Source organism: Arvicola amphibius, chromosome 1, assembly GCF_903992535.2.
Source record: "Arvicola amphibius chromosome 1, mArvAmp1.2, whole genome shotgun sequence".
NCBI classification, from domain to species: Eukaryota; Metazoa; Chordata; class Mammalia; order Rodentia; family Cricetidae; genus Arvicola; species Arvicola amphibius.
The window spans coordinates 31,640,131-31,654,170 of record NC_052047.1 but is presented as its reverse complement, the minus strand read 5'-3'; the positions used below and the strand labels follow the sequence as shown (position 1 = coordinate 31,654,170).

The 14,040-nt window shown below is 37.6% G+C and overlaps 1 protein-coding gene across 10 annotated transcripts in view; it reads right to left on the bottom strand.

The window, feature by feature from the left end:
• Window positions 1–14,040, bottom strand: part of Gabra4 (gamma-aminobutyric acid type A receptor subunit alpha4) — a 69,803-nt gene that overhangs the window by 41,291 nt on the left and 14,472 nt on the right. For 7 of the 10 annotated variants that reach the window (XM_038331909.1, XM_038331915.1, XM_038331946.1 and 4 more), the window contains exons 4-7: window positions 13,396–13,616; window positions 13,145–13,227; window positions 10,478–10,621; window positions 7,573–7,725 (exon numbers count right to left, since the gene is read on the bottom strand). The exons of 1 other annotated variant lie outside the window; for it this stretch is intronic. In XM_038331909.1, coding sequence (XP_038187837.1) covers window positions 7,573–7,725; window positions 10,478–10,621; window positions 13,145–13,227; window positions 13,396–13,616 — 601 coding nt within the window. The remainder of the gene's footprint in view (window positions 1–7,572; window positions 7,726–10,477; window positions 10,622–13,144; window positions 13,228–13,395; window positions 13,617–14,040) is intronic. 2 more of the 10 variants (XM_038331932.1, XM_038331939.1) reach the window with 2 other exon arrangements.

Here is a 14,040-nt window from a genome sequence, read left to right as displayed (position 1 = left end):
ACATTTGCACAATTTTCTCTACTTCCATTTATGTATATTTATCTGGTCAGTATTATCTAGGTTATCTTAGCAATTGCTGGGGGATTTACTATGCCCATTTGTACTCATTCAACATAACTCCCAGGATAGGTCCTGAAGCCGATACGCCCAGGTATCTGTGGATGATGGTGATGGTGGTACCATAACTGTTGCTGATGAGGACAATGATGAAGGTATCTTAACTGTATATGTCAATCAGTGCCAGTCCCCAGCTTAAAAGCAATTCATCCCTGCTCAATGGAAAATATAGGAAAATTCGCAGCACTAAAGGAATAATCATACTTTTATTTGAAGAAACAATAGTACTGTATCTTCAACTTAGACTCTGATTATATTCTAGGTTGTACTATCCCTTTACTGTTCCACATATGTGAATGTAGAAAGGAATGTAAGAGTAGCCTAAGATCATTCCTAAGACCAAAAGCAATGATTTCAATATGCAAGCTGATGTCTATTCATGTTTAAGGTTTAGGAATATTCAAATAATTAGCAAACTTAGAATTAGAGAAATTTCAAGATAGAAGGCCTTTGGAAAAAAATCAGACATCCTGCTTCCAGTTTGATAAGAGTCACCATGTACCATGTTAAATATTGCTTCAGGGATCACCAGTCATGTAGTGCCAGATGCATCATAAATGTCCAATAAAAAAACAGTTTGGTTGTGTCCAACCTTTGTTCTCCAGTTCTAGTCCCTCCCTAAGCTATCAGTTCCTAGAAGATAAAAATTTGTAGTATCTGTGTACCATATGAGCTATAAACTTTTAGAGAAAATTCTAAAACTATGTATCAATATATATTACATAAGTTGCTTAATAATTTTAGCCATTTTCTTAGTTTAAAGTAAAGTTTCAAGATTTTATTGTGTGTGTGTGTGTGTGTGTGTGTTGTCAGGGTTTCTATTTTGCCCGGTCCCCACAATCGTTAAGGCCCAAATAAATCACACAGAGGTCTACATTACTTATAAACTGATTGGCCCATTAGCTCAGGCTTCTTATTAACTCTTATAACTTATATTAGCCCATTATTCTTGTCTATGTTAGCCATGTGGCTTTGTACCTTTTTTCAGTGAGGCAGTCACATCTTGCTTCTTTTGTGGATGGGACAGGACTGCAGAACGCAGAATCCTCTTCCCAGAATTCCCCTGTTCTTGTTGTCCTGCCTCTACTTCCTGCCTGGTTGTCCTGCCTATACTTCCTACCCGACTATTGGCCAATCAGCATTTATTTAAGATATAACTGACAGAATACAGACCATTGTCCCACATCATGTATGGATATGTATACGCATATGTATATGAATATATGATGTGTTGTAGGTGGCTCAAGACCAGAAAGCTCACTGGATCCCCTGGAGCTTGAATGGAAAGCCACTATAAGCCTATTTTTGTGGATGCTGGAACTATGTGGGTCCACTAGCAGAGCAGAAAGTAACCCCAAGCCATCTTTTCAAAACCCTGAAGTAGATTTTTACAAACCTTATTCCATTAAATAGGTATATTATTTGCATGTCTACACCAATGGCACATTGGCCCGTATCAGGCTTTCTCCTGAAAGAGACCTTCAAACTTTAGGCCTCATTTTAATTATAATTAAATTAATTTAATTGTGAAAAGACACAATTCTTCCAAAGACTATGAAACAAACAAACAAATAAATACTAAGGTAAATTCAGAAACTTTAGCTACAAAGTTTGAAGATGAATTACATTTCCTCTTGCTCATAACAATTTATCTATAATAGACTATTAAGAATTCGAAATATTTCACAAGTTCTACAATGCTTAAGCAGTGGGCTTCTTCTAATGCCACAGAAATGATTCTGGAAGCACTAGCAGTAAAAAGCTAAGAGTGGGCTCTAAATGAGAATACTAGTCAGTGCTCAGAAAAGTCTCCAGAGACCATACTGTGCTAACAAAAAAAAAAAAAAAAAAAAAAAAGGAAACTCAAATTCGAAAAAGGAGCTTATGAGTCCCCTTACTACTGTAAACTTTGTTTTTGTTTCGGGTGGTTGAATAATTTTTGCTGCCAATAAATTTTTCCTGTCTTCATCTAGCTATTGTCATGTGAAAAAATAATTCCTAGGTGATATTCAACAAACAAAATACTAAAGTCATTACTGAATCATACATTGAGTAATTAAATTCAGTTGTTCAGAATCAGGTTGATGGCTTACCTTAAATCGCACTGCTTATACCAACATAAAAGAATGGTACATATGGCTGGTTTAAAATTTGCCATCTCTTTAGGCATTAAAAGTTCTCTGTCTTGTGTTCAAATTTGAAGAAAGCAATAGGAATGGAGGCATGTACTTATTCCCTTTGATTTCAGGTATATCACTTTGCAGAATAAACACTGATTGAACAGAAAACAGAAGCTATCTCTTTCTATAAGAATCTTACCCTGAAAACATTTCAAAGAGTTAATTATTTTTGTGTGTTCAAGTATTGTTGCCAGTCCGTGCATTTAGACTGCTGAATATGCACCATATTAGCTGGCCCAGGAGTGGAGAGAGGAAATGAAAGAGCAGGCTAAGACTGTACACAAGAGTGAATTTTTGGCTGGCCATTCCTAGAAAATGAAATAGCAATGATTTCAGTATGCCAGCTGGCATCCACTTGCGTTTAATGTTTAACCATACTGGAATAATTTTTAAAAAACCTTAGAGTCAGACAAATTTCAAGATAGAAGGCCTTTGGAAAGAATTCCACATATCCTGCTTCTCAGACTTGAGTTGCTTCAGGGTTTTGCTCACGCTGGTGTTATCTGTGACCCAGCATACTGTGCCTCCGTAAGTGGAAGGGGAGGGGGTTGAGAGCTGAGGAAGAGTAATATTAGCCTAGAGTTCAAATTCACCTAAATCTCAAATGGAGTAAATAACCAATGATCCCAACCATCTAGGGATTTGCTTCCCTAAGGAAAATGATGTTCTAGACCCTTGATGATCAGTCTAAAAATTACAATTGTGAAATACCCTTCGTTTTTTGAAGATTTAATTATAGCTGTGATTTCCCTCAATGATCAAAACTAATATTGATCTAGGCATACATAGGCAGACAGATCTCATATTCCAGATGAAAAAAAATCCTACTGATAAATTGTTCCCAATCAAAGCTCGGGAATTCTTTGCAAACCCTTCCCAGCTCCTACATATAGCTTCTGTGAGGATAGCAGAACTAAATTCTCAACGTTATAAATACTGTCTTGGGCATACCACTTATAATTACATGGCTTGATAAAAGTTTTTAATATCTCTGTACTGTTTCCCTTATCTATAAAAATTGAGAATGCCTATGTTGCTGAACTGTTGTGAATGTTAAGGGACAGGACTGCACAGTGTTCATCTACTCACTGCTGGAATTAGGAATTCTAGCATTTTGCTAAACTACTTGATTTCCTTGCACCGTCTTGTTTGTATAAGAACCGTTAGTGGAAATCAGCTGGGATGGATGTTACACCTTCCCACACTATTGAATATTTATCTTATCCATGGACAAGTAAGTTCATCAACAATAATAAAATTATGTGCTAAGAATTTTTTCAACCATTTAACTCAGATTAATGCATTCAATCCTCCTAACAATCCTAAGAGATAAAGCAATTCAACTTGTTTTCACATGTGGGCTAACAGATAAGTATCTCACTGAACACTATATATATGGTAAGTATGTGTATATCTATACTATAAATACATATATATTATATATATACAGAGACAGAGAGACAGAGAGACAGAGAGAGACACAGAGAGAGTGCGTAAGTGTACTAGGTCAAAACCAATATCTGTACTTGTAATACCATCTTTTCTTCATAGATATCTGTATTAGGCCACTATTTACTAGTAAACTTATCAAGGACAGAAAAGTGTGATACATATTCAAGTGAATTTATTACTAAATATTAATAAAAATACAAGATTCAAACTATTTTAATGATCTCAGATCCAGAAATCTCAAGATTTGTGTGTGAATATGGTGTGATGTGTGTCTGTGCAAGTGCCCATGTGCATGTCCTCATGTGTGCTTTCTCATGGATGCCAAGGAAAATTCCAGGCCTCTTCCCAACCACCTTAATTTCTGTGACAGGGTCTGCCACTGAGCCTGGACCTCACCATTTTGGCTACTCCATCTTGCCAGTGAGCTCCAAGGATCTGGTTTTCTACTCAACCATCCTCGTCACCGCAGGGGTTACAGACACTTTCCACTGTACATAACTTTTACATGGCTGCTAAGGATCCAAGCTCAGGGACCCATGCTTACATGGCAAGCAGTTCACCAACACAACCATTTCCCCTCATTCTTGATCATGCTAGACAAGCTAAAAGCCTTGTGTATCACTCTCAGCCTCAGCAGCTCCCTCTTGTCTTGTCAGGCTGCCTCTGAACACAATGTGGTAAGACTCCAAAATTATTATGAGTGCTCTATAAGACAAGGAATGCCAAGTACTTCAAGCTATATGGGGGTACACACCAGAAAAAACATTTTCTCTGAAACTAAGGAAACCAAGAATAAAATTAATCTCTTTGCTAGGTATGTATGGGAAGGATTGTAGACTGTACAATCAGTTTCCTGTATTAATCACTCTTTAAACCCTCATGAGGTTTAGGATATTTCAGCCCCTACTTTTGTGCAGGTCCCTGAATGAGAACTTCACCTATATTTATTTTCTGCATGCTGATAGATAGTGAGTTTCTACTTTGTCCATTCTACCAAGTAATCACTCTGATGAGGTGTGAGAGCTGCACTCATCCATGGAGCTGGAAGTACAAATTTAGAGGCAGTTTAACTTGGTGTGATAACAGTGGTAGTAGATTCACTTCTGGGATTTTTTTTTCCCTGTGGAGCAGGCCTCAAATGCAATCAGAAAGTGTTTTGTTGCCCCCACAACACTCATGCCAGTATTATACCCATGGGAATATGTTGCCATGCTGGTCAGTTTTGTAGTTCACATGGTGCACAGCTGGATAAGACTACCGATGACTTTACAAAGCACCCTGCAGTACTGGGAAAGCTAGCCAGCAGGGAGGCAACCTCCTGGTCAGTACCAACTTGATTTCTCCATGTCTCTTGACTAAAGTATGCTCTGCCTTTAGGAATAGGGTCTTACTATCAGGTTTTGGTTGGCAACTAGTAGCTTGTATTATTTGGGGTAAGGGGTCTCTGAAACATACCTAACCCACAACTTGAATAGTGGCATCTCACATCTGGCAGAGAAGTTTTAATTTGACAACCAATGGCTTCTGCCTTTTGGAGGAGCATTAACCTTTGTGTAGGTTAATGCCTATTAAATGGAATTATATGAAGATAGATAGATGATAGATAGAGAGATAGATAGATAGATAGATAGATAGATAGATAGATAGATGAATACATGATCGATAGGAAGGAAATATAAAGTAGTAGGTTAAGTGCTTGAGTACTGATCTAAAATGCTATCTCTAGACATGAGGGCTGATACACTCAAGAACTCAGAGAAATTGTGGTTAATTGCATGGGACATGTACAAGATCAAGGTAGATAACTTTCTAGTGGGAACAGGAATGATAAAGAGCCCACTTTCTAACTGATGTTCATTAAGAGTTGATGGGTCCTTGGGGAGGGAGAGTCAGTTTTCTTCAAGGGTATGGCCCCTTTTAGGTCTGCCATACTCCAGTGGACACCCCACATGCATAAGGATATCCACAGCTTGGACTGTGTAGATTATTAGTCATAAAAAGAGAGTGAACATAGATTTGAGAGAGAAAAGAAGTTGGAGAATAGACCTGGGAGGAGTCAGATGGAAGATTGGGGGATGGTGAATAGTATCTTTTGATACTATTCTGTTTTAAAAAATAATAAGATGCTTTTAAAATCTTCACGAGTTTTGAAGGGTAAGTATATAAACTCAATTAATGGAGAAAATAAATGACATATTTGAATTTTAAATCCTAACCTTTCAATATTAGTATCTAATCTGTAGATATATTTTCCATATTTCATTTTCACATATATATTTAGCAGATAACATTTGTTCCACCGTTTCAATGTGCCGTTATTTAATTAAACTTTCATAACTTTATGAAATAGCTTGAACCATCATTCCTGCTCATTCTCTGCCTTAGATCAAACCCTACCTCTAATACTAGCTCTCTGTATGAGTTTTGGCTATGATTCAAATACCTTTATAATTACAGAGACACTGGTTATATGTGGAAAAAATACCTTTGTAGGAGTATTTCCTATTTGTTGAAGACACCAAGACACTCTTATCTCTGAAGATGGGGAGTGCTGTGGTTTGAATCTGCAATGTTCTCAGAGGGTTATGTTTTAAATTCTCTATCTGCAGCTCATGAACTACAGTGAAGGTTATGAAACCATTCAGAGGTAGGACCTGCCTGACAGATGTATCTCATTGGATGGCCTCTGGAGGTTACTCCGGTCCTGGCAACAGCTTATGCTCTCTACTTCCTCCCCACAACCGTGACAGCAGGTGTCTGATGCTCCTTCCAGGGCCAGTGCTGCTACTGTCTGCTTTGGAATCTGTCTGAAGTCATGAGCCATAATAAACCTTGACTCCCTGAGCTGCTTTTGTTAGGGGTTGCAGTTATAGCAAAGTAAGATGAAAGGCTCCCATGAATTCCTCACCAGCCTTCCTGCAGCTGTTGTATGACACAAAATGTTGTAGCCACAGTTAAATCCAACCAAACTGAAAGGCAAAAAGGAGAAACCGGCAAACTTCAGGAGGCCTATGCCTCCATCCTGTAAGAAGTCTCATCTCTTTCTTTCTTTTCCCAACACTTAATAATGTTGATAAAGTTGAAAAGGAATAAAGAATAAAGAACTATATTACAATAAATAAATTTAACTATAAGTAGTATGATGATATAGAAGCATCCCTGATGTATAAAAGACTTATTTAATGTAAAAATGTTAAACCTATACATCCTAAAAGGTTTATCATTTAGAACATTACAGAGGAAACATATTAAGAAAAGAAGAAAAAAATACTAGTTTAGAAAGTAAAACCGGAAGTTAGGCACGTAGGATACAATAATGAGCTGAGAGACTGTGCACAGAATACCTTCCCATTCAATGCCTTTAAGCCATTTGCATTTGTTCATTTTCTCTAAAAACCAGGTTATTCTAAAGCTTTCCTGTGCAGTCAGCCACAACTTTTATTTGTTTTATTTTAATCTGTCTATGCGCTTCATTTTTAACACCTAGACTTAATGTTAATTCAATTACACAGCATTAGGCTAGCAGACCAAGAATGTCACTGACAGTGAAATTATATCCACATTTCCAATTGGTTTTCACATGACTGGGTCTCAAAAAGGGAAATCTGACAAGATGTAAGAAGTGACAGGTTGCCCTTATCTCCCCAAGCAGCAGCATGTTATAGTGACCAGTTGGAAATGAAAACTTAAACAGTTCCTTATTCAGTGTGGTTTGGTATACGAGTCTGTAATATTTTCTAAGAAATCTCAAAGGGTTCTTACCATGAGTCACCACCAGAAATGTAATGTGAACAAAAGTATCCAAGAAATAAATTGAAATTACCAAACACAGTTCTAGCTGGAACAGACTCCTTATTTATCCAGAAAGAAACTTGAGAAAGGATCACTGTCATAATACATGGGATATACGTCTGAATCATAAAGTAGCCCATCTTCCGTCTGAGGTGGAAGTAAACTGTCATAACAATGTATTCACCTGCCAGGAAAATGAAGAAAATACATTATTAGTCCTGTAGGAAATTATTCATTTGCTTCATGCTCATATGTTAGACTAACGATCAGCATTCCTAGCAAATCTATTGTCAATTATCTCTGCATATTTCAATGAGAAGTGCATATTTCCCTACTGTGGGCAAGATATCAAAAGAGAAGATGACATTGAATATTATTATTCAGAAAATTATATTTTCTATTTATAGATTAAGCAATTTAATAATGGGCTTTGACTTCAAAAGATGACAGTGTTTTCTATTTTAAAGGTCTAATATGCTAAAGCAATTAGCTTTCATTTTCAGTATTTGTGTGTATGTGTGGTACATGAAAATGTACATATTTATGTGTGTGCATATGTGCACACATTGTATATTCATTTTCATGTGGAAGCCAGAAGTCAATGCTGGACATTTTGTGACTTATTCTGTAGCTGTCCTATTTATTTATGCATCTACTTATTTATTTTTTTTTTGTTTATTTGACTCCCAGTCTGTCAGTGAATCTCAAGCTAAACAGTTCTTAAAGCTGGTTGACCAACAAACAGGATCTTTCTTACACAGTGCTAAGATTGCTGGCACAAGCCATCACAACCGGCTCTTCACATGAGTCCTACGGATCTGAACTTGAGTTTTTATGCTTCTCCAGTGAGCACATTATCCACTGAGCAATCTATCCAATCACAATATTCAGCATTTTGAAAAGCAGAATTTAGGCTTGGTATTTATAGAAAAGCAAATGAAAAATGTAAACACACAAACATACATACACACAAAATGAAAAGCTTAATTTTGGAAAGACATGAAACAAATTTCTATAAAAGTTATATAAATACAAATATATTTTACTCAAACGTATTTTATACCAGTACATGTACACACATGTAGGGAGAAGCTGTATTAATTATATTTCTACATGCATCATACATAAGCAAAGATACAAAGATATCACAGAAATACAACTTTATAAATTCAGTGAGTAAATAAACAATTTACGACCAGCTGACAACCAGTTTTACTAAAAGAAATATATACAGACTATTATTTAAGATCCAGTGAACATTTACTGTTTAAGCTAAAGATTTATAAATTTCTACTCCCAGACATATTTTCAAACCCACAGATAGGAAAATCAACAAATTCAGAATGTCATGAGAAACAGAGGTACCCTGTTAGGAGGCCATTACATTGCTTCATAATTAATGTAAAGAGGATATGCCAAAAATGTTGATGCACATGACAGGTACTGGAAAGACACAAGACACTGGAATTTGCAAGCATTGTGGCTGAGGTAGCAGAAAGACTGTAAAAGCCAGAGGATTGGGAGGTTTGCTGCAAGACTGTGTGTTTTCTAATTTGTGTCTCCTAGTGTAATCCCGAAGCTACACCCATAATGTCTCGTCATTATGACTACTTAAATGTGAATTGAACAATGGCAGTACCAATGGACATGTCAAAGTGGAGGGAGAAAACCCCACTTTGTGTAAGGCTTCAACCCTACACAAGAATTATAGGGAACCCAAGAAAGCTAAGCGAGGAAAAAGTGGTCTTCCCCATGGGAGAGCACGCCAATTGATTGTCCAGTGCAAGCATGCTTTTGATTTTGGTTTTACTTTGGAACAAAGGGCAAAAATGGCACCATACAATTGAGTAATATTAAAAAAAATGAAAAGCACCACAAAATCAGAGCCAGACTTTTTCCTCATATGTTGTTAACATGGTTTTAACATATTTAATTATTGGCTTTTGAGTCTATGTAAGAAAAAGCTATTCATTTCTCCTGTCTCACAAACTCAAAATTTATTTTAAACTGAATTAAGAGTATAAATATATCAGCTTGACTTCTGGGGAAGAAAATTCCCCTGAAAACACTGAAGATGTCATTGAAAGAAGCCAGACAAAACTCCATTGCTTATGCCAAGTAGCACATTGACTTTTGCCATTAAAAATTTCACTAGGAGGGAGCAGGGAAATTATCTTAGTTGGCAAAATTCTTGTCATAAAAGCATAAAGCCATAAGTTGAGGCCACATAAAAAAGCATGGTGAGGTAACCCAGGATTATAATCTCAGAATGGGGGAAGCAGAGACTGGAGGATCCTGGAACTCACAGAACTGAGTGTCTAGCTTTCTCAGCGAGCTCAAGGACGGTGAAAGATCAAAAACTAAGGTAGATGGACCCTGAGGACTGACCCCCGATGGGGGAGGGTCATCTGTATATCTGTTGTTTCATTGGTTACTTAATAAAAAAAACTGCTTGGCCTGATAGGTCAGAACATAGGTAGGCGGAGTAGACAGAACAGAATTGTGGGAGAAAGAAAGCAGATTCAGATCGACGCTTCAGGCAGTCACTATAGGCAGTCTCTATGCCTCTCCTCTCTGAGTTGGATGCAGGTTAAGATCTCTTCTGGTAAGCCACCACCTCGTGGTGCTACACAGATTACTAAATATGGGTTAGTCAAGATGTGAGAATTAGCCAATTAGAGGCTGAAACTAATGGGCCAAGCAGTGTTTAAATGAATACAGTTTCCGTGTAATTATTTCGGGTGTAAAGCTAGCTGGGTGGCGGGACGCAGCCCAGCCGCTCCATCTACAGACCCCCTTTGACTGGTCACATATAAACACTCATATCCCCCCCCACATGCCTACATAAACATATGCATACACACATGTATGAACAAAAACGACACAGAGATGGAGATGAAGATGGAGGGGGGGAGAATATGTGCATGCAATCTCACCTGTAATAGATTTGATAGTTTCACTTGATACAGTCTGCCCAATTAGGTCATATTGAACTAAGCTGGAAGACTCCTTTGGCACCTCCACTGATTTCTCAGGACCTTTGGTCCAGGTATAGATCATCTCACTCTTGGGATACGCATCTGAACAAGAGCAGAGAGTGTGCTTACAGTCCGGACTCCTCCTTCATCCATCTTAAAAATCAACACTTAACGTGGTAAATGCTCAACAAAAAAGGTAAAACAATACTCACTATGCTGTTTTCAAACCCGTTCATAAGTTAGGAAAATAGAGAGATAAAACAAATTATCGGTTTCATTGTTTTTATGTCAAAACATGGAATGGGGTAGAGAATAAAACTGAAACAACCATAAAGCTACATTTGTGTCAGTGCAAGTGGTCATATTGCCATTCCAATAAGGCAGGTAGGTGGAAAAGCAGATAGTCCAAACCTCCTACACAGGTGTTAGATTCCTAATTCTTCACTTCTTATCTGTCCTTACTTGAACAATTCCATACAGCTCTGCCATCTAGAAATGTCCCAGATGCCGCCCCTGGTAACACAAACAAAACCAAAACAAATTCTCCTTGTGAGGGAGCTCTCCAGGGGTCACCTGCCCTAGACTTTGCCTCTAGCCAATGTCCAGGCCATTTGGAAACCATTCTTCAGGGTTCTGACTATGCTGGCTGCAAAGCTCTGCAGGGAATTGCACAGCCAGTCCCAGTACCTTCAGAAGCTTGCAATTAGGACACTTTCCCTTCTAACTTCAAAGACTCCTCCCCAGTGGCAATTTGAGTACATTTTCTGTTATTCCTTGCTCAGTGCAAATGGAGACCAGCTGCTTGCTTACCACTCTACCCAGAACAGATAGCTTGGCTCACGCACAAATAAGTTCAAAAGAACCGGAATGAATTATGTGTCATCCTCCCCTACAAACATCCCTAAAAAGGCTGAAATGCAGGAGGTCCCTGGTAAACTTGTTTAATCCTACTAAAGGACTCCACACTCAGAGAGGTTTTCCTTACAGATGACCTTGGAAAATACACTGTGAGGCTTGAGTTATCATCCAACATTACAGAGCTTCATGTCAGCATTTATCGCTGGAAGTGTATTCACAGTGTTATATATTTAAACTCATGCATACTTTCTTCTTATATATGACTTTTTTACATTGGGAATCATCTCTTGGATAACTTAAATTAATAGTGTAATCTTTTTCTTGCATTGTCTTTCATATTCCTCTTATTGTAAGCATAATTAAATAGAGGTTTTCTCCTTCAAAAATTATTAAGAATTAATTTACTCAGCAAAACAACAACAACAAAAATGGCTTACTGGTATGGTAATCCAAAATACTTTCCAAAAAATGATTCCTTAATCACATATAAAGCCTGAGATAGCATCAACTTTGCTTTAGTCACTGAAGAGTGCTTCAAATGAGACCCAGAGAGGTCTTGTGAGGAGAAGACTTTCTCAGATGAGAACTATCTTTTATAAAATTCAAATTATTACAGTAAAAATGTAATTTTATTTCTGGCCCAGTAAGATCACCCTTTCTGTCTGCATATTTTTTTTTTTTTTTTGCTTTTATCTTGTCTTATTAAATCATTGGTCAGGGAGCAAATGGCTTTCTCTAGTCTCAAGTTAGCCCACTGAGTATTGTGATTACGAGGGTTATAAAAAGCATGGCGACTGCCGATTCTCATTAAGTCAAGCAATGAGCAATGAGAACAGCAGGCACCGGTTTCACAATCAGTGAAACGAAGAGTCTGAAGCAATAGTAAAAGCCAACATCTATTTTTGGGAGATTCTGATCGAATCGAATGTTGGAAGCAGACCTTACAAGAGCAATCCCATGTTGTTGCCATCTCAAAGAAAGGAGCTTTCATATTCTTTACTACCCACTCATGTGTACCTCTTGCCTTCATTGCTACTACATTTTCCAACACGTCTCTTCCACTTTTGCTCCTTTTGTGCCAATGCTAGTCTAACCGACTGCCATCTTTGATCGCAGGAAAACAGCAGGCACCAGCTCTCCCATGCTTCCATTCCACTCCAGTCCATTTCCCAAACAGGGTGTCAAAAGAGGCCAGCCATGTCCCTCGGTTAAATCTTTCAACACCTTCCCTAGCTTTCAGATGGAATCACAATCCTTAATGTAGTCAACAGTGTATCAGGGAGTAAATTCTCTCACAGCTCAGCTAGACATTTGTGTCAGGTCAGTGCTGTCACTAACAGTGCTACCTATGATGTTTTAACTCAGGTTATTTCAGAAAAATACAAAACTTTTTTTTTTTTTTTTACTTTTCCCCAAGTCACCTTTAAGGGATTTTATTTGCTGCTGAAACTATTAAATCATACCCCACACAATGCCCTTTCTATGCTACACCTTGGACACATACAAACTGCTCCCAATTCCCTAAGTTTCACAAGTGTCCACCGGCTTATTAGTTATGACTCAGTCCTCAATAGCCATCTGTAAAAAGTAGGACTTTGTTTATAAGGTATCACTTTATATTTTAAAAATTCATAATTTCCTAAACCTTGCATGATTTTTCTCACAAATAAGGATTTAAATGCTGGGTAATTAAAATTGCACAAATACATGATTATGAGCTTGAAGAAGACAACCAGAATTTTGAGCAATATTTTTAGTGTCACTTACAACTCCCGAATTTCAAAGGGCAGGCATGACCATCCATAGGGAAATCCACCAGTCTCATGGGACACTCCGCACTTATGGTGAGTCTATCATGGAAAAATGCAAGTAAGTCAAGTCAACCCTTCTTTGAAATTAATACTAGAGATTCCTAAAATTGAGAGATAGAAAGCAAGAAGGAGGGGGAGGAGAAGGGTATTGGGGAAGAGGGGTGTTGTGGATAACGAATGTTAAAACAAGAAAGAAAAATCTGTTACCTCATTGTGTATAAAATAGTGCCATTTCTCATAATTCTAAACAGTTTATTTGGAGCTGTCATGTTGTGCGAGACAGATTTTTTCCCATTCCTGAAGAAAGTATCAGGGGTCCACACTTTGGTGACCATCATGTTGTTCAGCCTCAGAATTTCCATAGGACCATCATATTTTAGTCTCTTGTCCATCCACGTCTGCCTGAAGAACACATCCATTGTATATTCCTAGAGAAGTTGGTTTGCGACAAAGTCAAGTCACAGGTGATTACATACATACATAGGCAAAACAGAATAAATTCTAACCTCTTCCAGTCATTAGAGACTGCATCAGTGGAAATTAATAGAAGCAGAGATGATCTTAAATCAACAGAACAAAAAGATTCAGAGTTAAATATTCACGCAATATCCGTCTTGACCCCTTCAGCTTCTGCATTTATAACAAGTAAATCACCATACACAGTAGCCACTGAGGACTACTTACTGTAATTAAATAAAAGCTGCCAACGCCAGGTAATTTTAGGTGTACGTTACTTTATATAAGAGGGCAAAATCAGTTATTATGTAGAATATGTAGCAGGCATCACTACATAGTTGATCATAAAATTATAGGCATTTCCTTAAGACGAAGTCAACTTTTTTTAAAAAAAGA